Consider the following 13,832-nt stretch of genomic DNA (forward strand, 5'->3'; position numbering starts at 1 on the left):
GAGAGCTTTCAGTTGACGAGGCTGGAACAATCTGAGCAACAAATTGTGTTGGGTTATAACTCAAGTATAGAATAAACATTCATGAGTCCATACTGATTTAATAATTGAATAAACAGGTAAGAAAGAATAGACAAATCTATGCAGAAGAATTTGAAATAGTTTATGTAGATACTGTGCGTCTGAGGGTGGTGCATGGTGACTCCCTTCGAAGACATACAATATAGAAAGGGGGAATAAAAGAATAGCTTTACAGTGGAGCGAGCTGATAAGCGCTCCATCGGCCATGTGCTCAAGGTCCGCATCAGTGGGGACAAGTCATGTTGAAAGTACTTCACTTCCTCTGTGGTCTTTCTCCCCAAACTCATGACGCCAGCCTGATCCTGAGAGAAACATCAGACAATTGGCAGGAGAGGGAAAGCCTACAAAAACTCATGGCAAGTAGTTTTCAAAACTGTCAAGGTCATCAAAAACAATGGAAGTCCGAGAAGAAGTCACAGCCAAGAGGTGCCTAAGGAGACAGGACAACTAAAAGTAACGGGGTTCTCCGTACGGGACCCCGGAACAGAGGAAGAACATCATGTAGAAACTAAGGAAACCGGAAGAAACTAGGAGACTTCAGTTAGTAATAATGCATCATTATTTATATGATGATTGTTTCATTAATTATATCCTGGGCCATATTAATTAAGATGTTAATAATTGAGAAGACCGGGTGTGGGCATCTGGGAACTTCGTATTATCCACTGACTTGGTCCTTAGCGGGAGGATGTAGGTGTCTTTAAAGCCTTGTTGGTTTGAGATGTCACGTTTACTTATCAGAGTGGAAGGTGAGTATTTCCGTGATGAGGGACAGTGGCTTCCTATGATCTTTCATTTGTATTAGCAAAATTACAGGCCTGACCTGTGGTGGCGCAGTGAATAAAGCGTCGACCTGGAAATGCTGAGGTCGCCGGTTCGAAACCCTGGGCTTGCCTGGTCAAGGCACATATGGGAGTTGATGCTTCCAGCTCCTCCCCCCTTCTCTTTCTCTGTCTCTCTCCTCTCTAAAAATGAATAAATAAAATTTAAAAAAAAAATTAAAAAAAAAAAAATTACAGTATCAATTAATAGAATAGAGTCTGGCTAGCCTCACCAGGCAGTGGCACAGTGGATGGAGCATTGGACTGGGATGCGGAGGACCCAGGTTCGAAACCCTGGTCACCAGCTTGAGCTCAGGTTCATCTGATTTGAGCAAGGCTCACCAGCTTGAGCGCAGGGTCGCTGGCTTGAGCAAGGGGGTTACTTGGTCTGCTGTGGCCCCGTGGTCAGGGCACATATGGGAAAGCAATCAATGAACAACTAAGGTGCCACAAGGAAGAACTGATGATTCTCATCTCTCCCTTTCTGTCTGTCTGTCCCTCTCTCTGTCTCTCTTGGTCTCTGTCAAAAAAAAAAAAAAGAATGTAGTCAGGCTATATAGTTTAAATAACTTTATTCTTATATTCAACACACTCTTATTAGAAATGCTTTGGTATCAATACAATAAAAATATGCTGGTTTTTTCCCCCACTGAATTATGTCAAGTAACTGGAAAAGTTAACTGTTCTCCCCAGCTTTTTTGCATTTTTTTTTTTTTTTACAAATAATGACTACTGCTTATTCACATGGCTTAATATGGGTATAAGTATATATTTTTTGGATCTCAAAATACCCAGCAGAGAAAGTTGCAAACATTCCTTAGTTTCTTCTCCAGAGGATGTTTACGTAGATGGTACACCTCTCAGATAACTTTTTTCCCCAGCTTTGCCATTCTCATCCTTAAAGCTGCAAGAAAAAAAGAAAAGAGAAAAAGTAGTTATAAAAAAAAGCATCAATTTTCACTCCAAATGACCATTTCATAGAATGCAGGAAAGTTTGAAACATACCTCAGATGATTTTGTCCAACAATGTGAGCATTGTTTTAGTAGCACAAAGAGATAGTAGAAATAATAAGCTATGATTAACTTAGGGCAGAAGCAGGTGCAGAACTAGAAGGAACCTATCTCTATGGAGATTAGAAAAATTAGTAAACAGCATAATTGAGTAAATATGGGATTAGTGCACAATTTCACTATTAGCCACAGATAAATTCTGTACAGGTCAATGGCTGTTTTGTGCATATTTCTGAGATATGCACTTCTAAAAAAAATGGCATTGACATAAACTATTTCATGGTTAGGTTGTCTTGCAATCATCAGACTTGGTTATACCAAGGGACTTTTCATCTTTGAATAGAGAATGACAAAAACAAAAAATATTTTTTATCGTGAAACAATGTGAACCGGTAATTAAAGTTGGAGTTACTATAAAATGTTTTTGTCAAGATATGTTAGAGGTAGTATCAAATGACAAATATATATTTTTGAACATATTCCACCACTAATGATATATTGGCTATAGAAGCCACTTTTTAAAATGTCGATTTAGAATTGATAACACTCCTGTGATGTCCTGGTATCAGGCCCTCAACAGTTAAGGACCTCAGACTATAGCTGCCTCAGCCATGTTCCAGAAATGTGAGATCTACGTGCAAGGCCCTGATCAATTCATGCATGCATAACGGAGCTGTTCCACTGATGACAAAATTTTGTTTAATGAAAGAAATAAGAAAGGGGAGGCATGTCCTCTCATTTCTCAGCCACATATTATTAGTAGTCTATTAACAAATGAAATGACCGCGTCTCTAAGAAGCTCTTGTTCACAGATATGAAATGCCACTGACATCTCTAAGAGGGGAGAGCAGAGGTAAAAGTATGAGACCCAGCTGGTGAGGGTTCTAAAGAAAGCCAGCTGCCTAGGTGGTGGGCAGTAGGCAGCCTGGAGAAAGCTCGCGGGGCCGCTCACCGCGGGAAGTGGTGGCAACGCGCTTGACCTTAGCACACGACCGTTAGATTTACACCAGCAGGTAGACACAGCTTGATTGTTCTTTTTTTATTTTAACTTTAATTTATTGTGTTGAGATGGTTTCAAGTGTCCCACTCACACCTGAACATTCTTGTCGTGTCTGACCCTGTTCCAAGTTTTGGCTGAAGAACACCGTCTCTGGGACCCTCACCCCTTTCCAGATTTCCTCCTCTTCCAAGGTAAGACCCGCTGTTAGCTGAGGCCCCGTGGTCAGGGCACATATGGGAAAGCAATCAATGAACAACTCCTTCACAGCATTCACACGGCGAGAAAAACAACTCCTCACTACCACACCTTCCAGAAATATTTGTATTTAGCAGGGGACCTAGTCCACAAATAAAAGGATTTGACTGAAGCGGTGGGTTTTCCAATACCAACAATAGCATTCTGGGGGCTGGGGAGAGAGGCTCAGCCTATGTGATGCTTATGAAATCGAGGGGCACACGTGGGTGTGTATTCTGTGGGTACGGAGAGGTATTTGTCAAGTGATATCCTTAATTTTTTTAAAAACCCATTACAAGCATAATCAGCTTTCTAATCCATGTACTGAATCAGAAAAGGGCAATAGAAAACAATATCATGATGAAAGGCAAGGAATTTGGAGCATTGTGTTTACAAGATGCTTTGACCGATAGGACAGAACTCTGTATTGTTACTTTGTCTGGAAGACGTCTTCCTGTTTTCATTATTTTAGTGCAGCGGCATGATTAGTGTTGTCTGGAAACATTACTCACTTCCCCTCTTTTTTTGTGAGGTCAATGTGTTGACATGGGGGAGGGGGGCAGGGGCCAGGGTGTTCAGGAGGAGCTGGCTAACATCCAAAATCACTAACGGGAGGTTTGCGAGTGGGTAATGTCACCGCTCCTCTCCGCGCGCACGGTGGGTTCCCTTTATTCTAAGTCTTTTGTATTGTTTTAAAAATGAATTGAAGATGCAAAGTTGGCTCAGCCAACAAAGCTCATTCTCAAAACAGAGAGGGATATTTACTTTTAGCCGGTTTCCACTGTGAGGGACACACCATTCAACTTGGGTTTAGGAAGATAATGTTAAGTGTCCACTCACCAAGAGTTTAGAAATTCTACAGAGAATCACATTTATAGTTGGTAAGACTCATTTAACTGCGTAAAAGATGAGAAGAGGTCCATTTTATTGCATTATTGGCAAACCGAGAGTGGGTTTACTGGGTGTAAGGGAAGAAAGCTTCCTGAATTGGACAAGAGCTAGGACACTTCTGTGGAATTGTCAGCTTCTGCTGACTAGATTAGCTGAGACTCAATAGTTATTGCTTTTTAATGAGAATTCTTCTAGTAGAGACATTTAAAACGACTGTCCCTTTCACATAACCAGTACATATATGTCTTGAGTAATTTGAGTACATCTTTAGCAAAAGAAGTTCAACTATTATAACTGATTTTGTCAGATATTTACTTAGTTTTTTATAAATGATGAGTAGAATACACTATTCGAGTCTTAACAAGAAGTCTAAAACTGAAGAGAGATCACTGTTGTAGAAAAAAGTTATTTTCCACTCAATGCTAAGAAAGATAGATATAAAACTTTACAGAGAACGAGAAATGCAAACAGATAGAAAATAGGAAAAATAAATTTGCTGATAGGGAAGGCTATGCAAAATAAACAATGTACAATAGCTAGATTGACATTCTGTTTTAAAATATAAAGAAATTAAGGGAGTCAAGTTAATAACACTATGAAAAAAGTATGAGAAACGATATAGCAAAGCAATAACATATCACAGGGAAAATAAGATTTGTTCCTTGTTCTTTCTCGCAAAAGTAAGGCAATTTGTTAGCTGAGGCAGGAAGTCTAAGTCACAAAGGGAGCTGGCGTCAGATTCTGGAGGGAAACGATAAGGCGATGGATGGTCCAACTTCTTAGTGGGCCCAATGTATTCACACACACAGTACCACACCATGACAGAGGAACGAAATCCGACTTACTAATGTCAGTCAACGCAGCATCCAAATAAGGTCACAATTAAAAAAAAAAAGTCATTTTTCCTTATCTTTTGCACTGACCCAGTCACTGCCGGTGACAATACAATCAGCATTAATAGATAAGTCTCAGTGTGTTTTTGTCTACGGGGTGGTCAGAAAAGCAGAAAGCAAGAGGGTTTTATTCACAGCACAGAAACGAGACCCTCACATGACCAGGCAGCAGCGGCGAGCCTTGTCACTTTCCTTACCTGTTAGAGACGGGTCCTCGGTGCCATCGCCAGCCATGGGAGCAGCGCGCGGAGAAGGGTGGTCGGGGCTGCCCAGGCGTTCCTGCTGCTCTTTCAGGGACATGGAGTTCTTGTGCGGAGACGGGTGGTGCGCGTTTTCTGGGGGGCGCACATCTGCTCTCTTCCTAGGAAGCGGCGTTGGCCTGGCCGGCTGGTGCGCCTGTGCGCAGGGCGCTGGGGGGCGGGGACGTGGCCCCTCAGCCCCTCCCGGCCCCCTATCCTCGTCTTCCTCCTCCTCCTCCTCCTCCCCCTCCTCTTCTTCATCGATCACCACCAGCTCCGCGTGGATGAGGCCGTCGTAGCCCTCCAGGAGCTTCTTGTCTTCCGCGTCGTCTTCTGCCTGCTGGTACCCCATGAAAATCATCGTCACGGGCTTCGCCTCGTCCATGTCCGACGGCAGGGAATGCACAATGTTGTATCGCACGTCGTCCTCGTTCTCCTGCCAAGGAGGCGAGGAGGGACCCCGGCCTTCCCAGTGCCCAGCGTGCGCTTCCCCGGGGCTCGGCCTCGCCTTTGGGGAGGGCGCGCACCGGTCCTGCATCTCCTCCGAGTCCTCCCAGGGGCTGGGCATCCTCTTCTGTACGGTGTGGGCCGTCTCCTGCGCTTGCTGGGTCACCGACCGGGGATGAGGGACTGGCCGGACGGGGCTGATGTGATTGAAGCTGGCGCCCCTCTCCTCCGAGAGCCCGTTGTCCACCGGGTGCGCGGACCCGTCCCTCTCGCTCCCCAGTCCGTTGGCCTTTGTCTTGGTTCTTTCCGGGAAGCCGGGTCCCGGGACGGCTCTCTCCCGCTGCGGGGTCGTGGGCCTGCAGAAAGGGTTGGCGTAGACGGGCTCGTGATACTCAGTTGGGGACTTGGAGTTCCTCTCCGAGGCTTGTCGCAGGAGGTCCTCCACCTCCACGGGCGCCAGGCCGTCCGTGCCGTTGAACGCGGCCCCGTGCCCCGCGCTGACTGCGTACACGGACTTCTGCCCGTCGTCATAGACTTTGACTCCGGTTCCTCTAAAGTCATCTGACGGGAGAGGAATGGAAGACAGCACCGTGCTCTCGCCAGTCTTCAGGTCCTTCTTAACTTTGATCTCCATGGCGTACAAAGCTGCCGAGACACAAATGGGATCTTTGATTTAGTTCATTTTCTCTCCTGTAAGCTAGCCTGCCTTCAGGGGGCTTCTTTCTATAGGAAGTTACCCTCTGATGGTTTTCATGGGAAACATCTACTTTTAAAATTTCTGATTTTATTCATTAACTCCTTTGTGACCAACACTGTAGTGGCATGGTTGTTTTTTTTTTTTTTTTTTTTTTTGGTTTTTTTTTTTTTTTTTTTTTTTTTTTTTTTTTTTTTTTTTTTTTTTTTTTTTTTTTTTAATGTCAGGACTTTTTGTTTTGTTTTTTTTTTTTTTTTTTTTTTATGTCAGGAAATGAGTGAAAAATGGGAAGGATTGGAGAAGCGGATGGTTTTTAAATTGTAAGGATTTTCACTGGGGACCCAAAGATGTGTTCTTTCTAATTAATATATCCAACGAGCTGGGTTTACACTCTTGTACACGGGAGTCACTGGGAGGGGTCAGCTCCTTTCTCTTGCTGGGCAGACCAGGTCTCACTGTGCATTCCCGTGGGTGATGGCTACCACAGTGCACACTAGGGGTCCCCAAACTTTTTACACAGGGGGCCAGTTCACTGTCCCTCAGACCGTTGGAGGGCCGGACTGTAAAAAAAACTATGAACAAATCCCTATGCACACTGCACATATCTTATTTTAAAGTAAAAAAACAAAACGGGAACAAATACAATATTTAAAATAAAAAACAAGTAAATTTAAATCAAGAAACTGACCAGTATTTCAATGGAAACTATGGGCCTGCTTTTGGCTAATGAGATGGTCAATGTGCTCCTTTCATTGACCACCAATGAAAGAGGTACCCCTTCCGGAAGTGCAGCGGGGGCCGGATAAATGGCCTCAGGGGGCTGCATGTGGCCCGCGGGCCGTAGTTTGGGGACCCCTGGTGCACACGTTCTATTACGCTGTATCCTTGCCGCACAGGTGAGCCAGCAGCCCGTGGAAACCGCAGAAGACAGTTACTGAGGTTTGCACATCAGGGAGGCGGCTTTCGTGTCGGACTGGCATTGTGTGTGTGTGTGTGACAGAGACAGAGAGAGGGACAGACAGGGACAGACAGACAGGAAGGGAGAGAAGATGAGAAGCATCAATTCTTCGTTGTGGCACCTTTAATTGTTCATTGATTAGTTTGTCATATGTGCCTTGACTGGGGGGCTATGGCAGAGTGAGTGACCCCTTGCTTAAGCCAGTGACCTTGGGCTCAAGCTGGTGAGCTTTGCTCAAACCAGATGAGCCTGCGCTCAAGCCGGGGGACCTCAGGATTTTGAACCTGGGTCCTCCGTGTCCCAGTCTGACACTCTATCCACTGCGCCACCGCGTGGTCAGGCGGGACTGGTATTGAAGAGGGAGGGACAAGGCTAGACTCACAGGCTTCTCCCTTTTGCCTGATATTTCTTTTCACGTCCACTCCCGTGGTCAGGTAAAGGGCTAAAAACAGAGAGCTGTCAGCTGTCGGGAAACCAGTGCACCGCGGAGAGAGCTGGCGACTAGGGGGAAGTGGAGCTCTGCCTCAGGGCCTGGGGCTGGAGGGTTAACTGGCATCGTAGAGCTCATAGGCTTGTGGGCGGGATCGCAATGCGGTGTCCCTGCCTGCACCTCCTGTCTCCTTCACCGCCTGGTGGCTCCTGGCCGTGGAGACCCAACTACAACTGCAGAGTCCTCATTCCCCCCACCCCCACCCCATCTGCTTTCTTCTTCTCCTTAGCGTCTTCACTTCCTAACGCGATACATTTTATTTACCTAATTCTGTGTCTCTTTACCTCACTCGGAATGTCAGCCCGGTGAGGGCAGAGGATTTTGCTGTTTTATTCGCTGTGGTGTTCTCGGTGCGAGCCCTGGGCGTGGCCTGCAGTGCGTGCTCACGAAATATAATATTGGCGGAATGAAAGAGGGAAGGTCGCTACCTGCGCAAAGAGCGTGGCGTCCCTGTCTAGTTGAGAATGCAGAGGTCCCCTCGCTGCCCCCATACAAGCCTTCATTTCCCCCGGGGGAGAGGCGCGGGGTATTGCTTTGTGAATACCATTCCCGCATGGGGGGCACATAAATGTCTAGCCCTCCCCAGGGGAGAGTTTTCATTTTCACGGAGGATCCTAGGTACCCGAGACAGTGAGTGTCTGCTAGATGGAATATGCTGGAAGAGATATTTTTGATCAGGGGAGCTTTGCTTTTTAAGAGCTTCCTGCTTCCTTCAGGTCATCCTCTCTTCTGTCTTCGCCTCGTTTGCTAGGGAGTAAGGCGCGAGGAGTAAATACCACGAAAGAGTAAATACCACAGGGGCTAACCCTGCTCACATGCCCCATGGAAGTTTGCAAAGTGGACGGTGGTTTTTACCGTGGAAGCAGAGGACGGCATAGCAAGCTGCTGCTATTTGACATTACACGTGTGAATCTGAGAACTGGCTTTCGGGGACCGGTGACTCACACACCTTTTCTCTTCTGCTCATCATCTTCTAATCCGTCATTTCTTTCCTTTCTTAGTCTGGAAGGGACGTAGGATTTTGGAAGGTCGGGGATATTAGCATAGATGTCTTTGATCGACTCTGTAAAATCAATACCGATTCAAAAATACATCTAGAATATATTTGTAATAGTGGCAAAATTTCAGTGGGCTTATCTTTAAAATATCTTAATTGAAGATAGACTAGAATGCTCAAAAACATACCTCCTGACGTTTCTTCCTTTTCCACCTTCACAGACTATAAGAAAAAAAAAAGGAATTTTTTATGGTTAATACAGCTGAAAAAGAAAAGTCTACAGGTGGATATACTTTGAGGAATTATACACTCTTCATGGACTCACGTCGAGAGGAAGCCACCGTTTTAAGATCAGTTGGTGCTCACCCTTATTATGTCTTCTGTGGTCCTCTCAATTGACTTCAGTTTCTTTAAAATTGCCTCCTCCTTCGTTGAGATTTGCAGTTCAGCCTTCTCAAGATCTTGGATCTCCTTCTCAAGCCTGCCAGCAACAAGATACACTTTTTATTGCTTAAGACATACAAGGGTGGAGCTCTCGGGTACATCTTCCCCTGGTATAAACGGTTCCTTGGACTATTGCATGAAGGTATCCAGATACCTTCTAAGAATATAGCGTCCCACCAAACATCCCGTTCAGTAGAGTCACCTAACACCTGACTTTGATTTAACTATTTTCTATTTGAGGTTAATTTTTTTCTTTTCTTTTTTTTTTTGATAAAAGGAATTCTTAGGTAAAATATTTGACCCTGGCCTTATTTTCTTCACTGCCATGACTAGTGTTACTTCCAAGTGAAATAGAGAAGTTTCTTTTATAAAAGAGGCTTAAGTTTAAAGTTGAACCAATGGAATGCTGCATGTGTAGTTCACCAATTTTTCTTACCCAAGTCTCCATATAAATGATTTTGGAAAGACATTAGAATGATAATTTTTTCCCCCCTAGCCTATCAATACTTTAGAACGTTATCATTATTAAACTGGATTTAATAATCACAGCCATTTAACACTTATAGACCCTGCTTATCCTAACACTGAGAACGACATTTTTTTTTGTTTGTTTGTTTTTTTTCTGAAGCTGGAAACAGGGAGAGACAGTCAGGCAGACTCCCGCATGCGCCCGACCAGCGGGATCCACTCGGCACGCCCACTAGGGGCGAAGCTCTGCCCACCAGGGGGCGATGCTCTGCCCCTCTGGGGCGTCGCTCTGCCGCGACCAGAGCTACTCTAGCGCCTGGGGCAGAGGCCAAGGAGCCATCCCCAGCGCCCGGGCCATCTCTGCTCCAATGGAGCCCTGGCTGCGGGAGGGGAAGAGAGAGACAGAGAGGAAGGAGGTGGGGGGTGGAGAAGCAAATGGGCGCTTCTCCTATGTGCCCTGGCCGGGAATCAAACCTGGGTCCCCTGCACGCCAGGCCGACGCTCTACCGCTGAGCCAACCGGCCAGGGCCGACATTTGGTTTTAACTCCTGCCGTTCTATTAAAATCCCTCCCCATCCACAGGCACACAGGGTCCTCCTAAGAGCTGTGCCGTCCTCTAGTGAGGAGAGCAGAGAGCTGAGAAGTGGACAACAGGGAGCACAGGGGCCCCAGCTGCTGCTGTTTATAAAAAATAGTCGCTGGGAGAAAACAATGTGGACACATGACCTGGCGAAGTGTAGGGGACCATGGCCAACAGTCGGGCATGGCTCACAGCCGCATGTCAGATTCAAGTTCGCTCCAGGGTGTGCCGTCGTGACCTGCACCCTGCAGGAAACCCACAGCCCTTGGCACTTGCACAGTGAGCTAGGCTGGCCCCTGGCAGCCGGGGGGCACAGGTGCCCCGCTGCCCTCCTGTCAGCTGCCTTGGGGACCGCCGACGAGATGTCGCGGCGAGTCCCGGAGATGACAGCTGGTGGGATCAGTGTCCGTGAAGGTATTTGTCACTTTTCTTGGCTTCCTCCTTTGGCATGGCCAGGGCTCAAGAATCACATGGAATGGCCACACCGGTAGAAGTCCTGCTCGACTGTCCCGTGCTCACTGCTTTGGTTTCAAAGTTCCGCCTACGCGCTGCCTCCGGCCAGCGGCGGGCACCCATTCATAGCCGGGCAGGTTTTCTGGCGTATGGTAGGGGTAGGGCTCCAGGTGGAAAGCAGGACCTCTGGCTTCTTCAAGGTACTGAGGTCTGGCTGCCATTCTATTAAGCTCCCTCCATATCCATGGTAACACATCCGCAGAGGTGCGGGAACATATGTTGCTTGGTGGAGTGGAAAATTCTATGCCCAAAGTGATAACTCAGGAGCTCAGAGAAGTCTGGGTTTGAAGGGATGGACCCGGGAGCTGGTATTTTTGTTCACAGAAGTGAATGATTTCCTAGAAAGCCAGGGATTCCAGGCCTTGGCTGGTTGGCTCAGTGGTAGAGTGTTGGCCCAGCCTGTGCAAGTCCCGGGTTCGATTCCTGGTCAGGGCACACAGGAGAGGCACCCATCTGCTTCTCCACCCTTCCCCCTCTCCTTTCTCGGTGTCTCTCTCTTCCCTTCCTGCAGCCAAGGCTCCACTGGAGCAAAGTTGGCCCTGGGCGCTGAGGACAGCTCCATGGCCTCCACCTCAGGTGCTAGAATGGCTCCAGTTGCAATGGAGCAACAGCCCAGATGGGCTGAGCATCGCCCCCTGGTGGCATGCCGGGTGTATTCCAGCCAGGTGCATGCGGGAGTCTGTCTGACTGCCTCCCCACTTCTCACTTCGAAAAAATACAAAAAAAAAAAAAAAAGAAAAAGAAAAGAAAGCCAAGGATTCCAAGGACTGAATCCTAGGCCAATTAAGCATTTAGAGGTTTAGGTAGGCACTGTTATCTCTGTCATAGGCTTTTCTTTCTTTTTTTTTTTTTTTTGTATTTTTCTGAAGCTGGAAACGGGGAGAGACAGTCAGACAGACTCCCGCATGCGCCTGACCAGGATCCACCCGGCACGCCCACCAGGGGCGACGCTCTGCCCACCAGGGGGCGATGCTCTGCCCCTCCAGGGCATCGCTCTGCCACGACCAGAGCCACTCTAGTGCCTGGGGCAGAGGCCAAGGAGCCATCCCCAGCGCCCGGGCCATCTTTGCTCCAATGGAGCCTTGGCTGCGGGAGGGGAAGAGAGAGACAGAGAGGAAGGAGGGAGGGTGGAGAAGCAAATGGGCGCTTCTCCTATGTACCCTGGCCGGGAATCGAACCCAGGTCCCCCGCACGCCAGGCCAACGCTCTACCGCTGAGCCAACCGGCCAGGGCCTGTCATAGGCTTTATTAAGAAATAAAGAAACAGTGGGCAGTAAGCTAATGCTAGTTTCCCTCCATCTCTGCCCTTTTCTATTCCTGGGGTGCAGAGAGGGGGCTGTTGGCCGGCCTGGCCAACCACGGCTCAGGGATTACAAAATGCACTGGGGGTTCTTGTCTTCCCCTGTAGAGAGGTCCATGAGTGACGACGGAATGTCATGTTTTTCTCACGAATGTCCTCCGACTAATGTGTGTGTATATAGACATGTAGATTTGCATGTTATGTATATATACACACACATATGCATCTCTATACAACCATATGTGCATCTCTGTACAACCATATGTACATGCGAAGGCACACATAAGTGTTCATATGTATAGGTACATATATCTGAAATGCATTTCTTTTTCCAGGGGAACTTTTGGGGGAGGTCGCTGGGGGGAGACTCTAACCTTCCCCTGCTCCCTCTCCGCCGCCGATGGGTTAGAATTTCCACAGTCGCTGCCCTCCGCGTCTTCAGAAGGTATTATCTTTCGGAACAGGAATTAAATTTCTGGAATCGCTGATTCAGTGAGGTGAGAACTCAGCGGGAGGGAAAGAGAACTATCCTTCCTGGAGCCTCCCGGGCTGGGAGGCGGGGCCTGGCGGGTGGGCTGGTCCCTCTCACAATTTCTGAGAGATGGTGGCCGGACGTCATGTGCCAATTTAGATAAGCAGAGTACACGAGAGAAAGGGTTTGTAATGCTATCCGTTATTGGAACCTTTCTTCTCCTTGCCTGTTTGCTGGGGGAAAAGGAGGGTTATTTTCCCGAGTCCCCAGTTGAAAGCGGGTAAGCTTTCATTTCGTGCACGGGGCCAGTAATGACCTCCCTTAATCATCGCGAGGTAATGTCCCCAATCCAATTCCAACGTGCAGTTTTTTTTTCCTTAGAAAAAGGACAGGATGTAAGTGCTTGGACAGGCCGAGAAGGAGTTATTTCAGGAAGGCAATTTTTCTGCTGCCGAGGGTCCATTTATCTCTTTCAGCTTCTGGTGGAGTTAACAAGGTCCAGAAGGACCTGATGGAGGTTGTCATTACGGGCCAGACACACTGGAACTCAGGAGAAAAACAAATTCAGAGGTTCATGTCCTATTTCACTGCACCCCGTGTTAGCAATTACAACAACACGTAACACGGACTGAGCGTGTACACTGTCCTGGGCACTGCCCCCTCAGTCCTCACGACAGACCCCACCAGTACCGCTAACAGTTCCTGTGACAGGTGAGCAAGCCGGCCGGTCCCCTCCTCCCTCTGAAGGCCCCCCCCCCCCCCGAAGGGCCCCTGCCCTGGGGGCGGCGGGTCAGTGGTGGGAAGGAATTTGAAATCAAGCCTCTGCCTCTGGAGCCGGAGCGGGAGCGGGAGCGGGAGCCGGAGCGGGAGCGGGAGCCGGAGCGGGAGCGGGAGCGGGAGCGGGAGCGGGAGCCGGAGCCCTTAGCTCCTTTCTAAGTAGTCACACTGGGAACTAAACTTTGAAAGATGGGTTCTTTGGAACGCAGACACAGCCTTCTTTTTGCTCCGAGGTAGGGATTTCTTACTTTTTTTTTGTATTTTTCTGAAGCTGGAAATGGGGAGAGACAGTCAGACAGACTCCCGCATGCGCCCGACCGGGATCCACCCGGCACGCCCACCAGGGGCGACGCTCTGCCCACCAGGGGGCAATGCTCTGCCCCTCTGGGGCGTCGCTCTGCTGTGACCAGAGCCACTCTAGCGCCTGGGGCAGAGGCCAAGGAGCCATCCCCAGTGCCCGGGCCATCTCTGCTCCAATGGAGCCCTGGCTGCGGGAGGGGAAGAGAGAGACAGAGAGGAAGGAGT

At 48.1% G+C, this 13,832-nt stretch overlaps 1 protein-coding gene across 1 annotated transcript in view; it reads right to left on the reverse strand.

Annotated features, from left to right (window-relative positions):
* Positions 1–1,454: 1,454 nt before the first annotated feature.
* Positions 1,455–13,832, reverse strand: part of PALMD (palmdelphin) — a 56,242-nt gene continuing 43,864 nt past the window's right edge. Inside the window, exons 4-8 of the mRNA XM_066353491.1 lie at positions 9,120–9,234; positions 8,942–8,975; positions 8,706–8,819; positions 5,126–6,259; positions 1,455–1,803 (exon numbers count right to left, since the gene is read on the reverse strand). Coding sequence (XP_066209588.1) covers positions 1,760–1,803; positions 5,126–6,259; positions 8,706–8,819; positions 8,942–8,975; positions 9,120–9,234 — 1,441 coding nt within the window. The 3' untranslated portion in view covers positions 1,455–1,759. The remainder of the gene's footprint in view (positions 1,804–5,125; positions 6,260–8,705; positions 8,820–8,941; positions 8,976–9,119; positions 9,235–13,832) is intronic.

Source organism: Saccopteryx leptura, chromosome 11 (genome assembly GCF_036850995.1).
Source record: "Saccopteryx leptura isolate mSacLep1 chromosome 11, mSacLep1_pri_phased_curated, whole genome shotgun sequence".
Taxonomy (NCBI): Eukaryota; Metazoa; Chordata; class Mammalia; order Chiroptera; family Emballonuridae; genus Saccopteryx; species Saccopteryx leptura.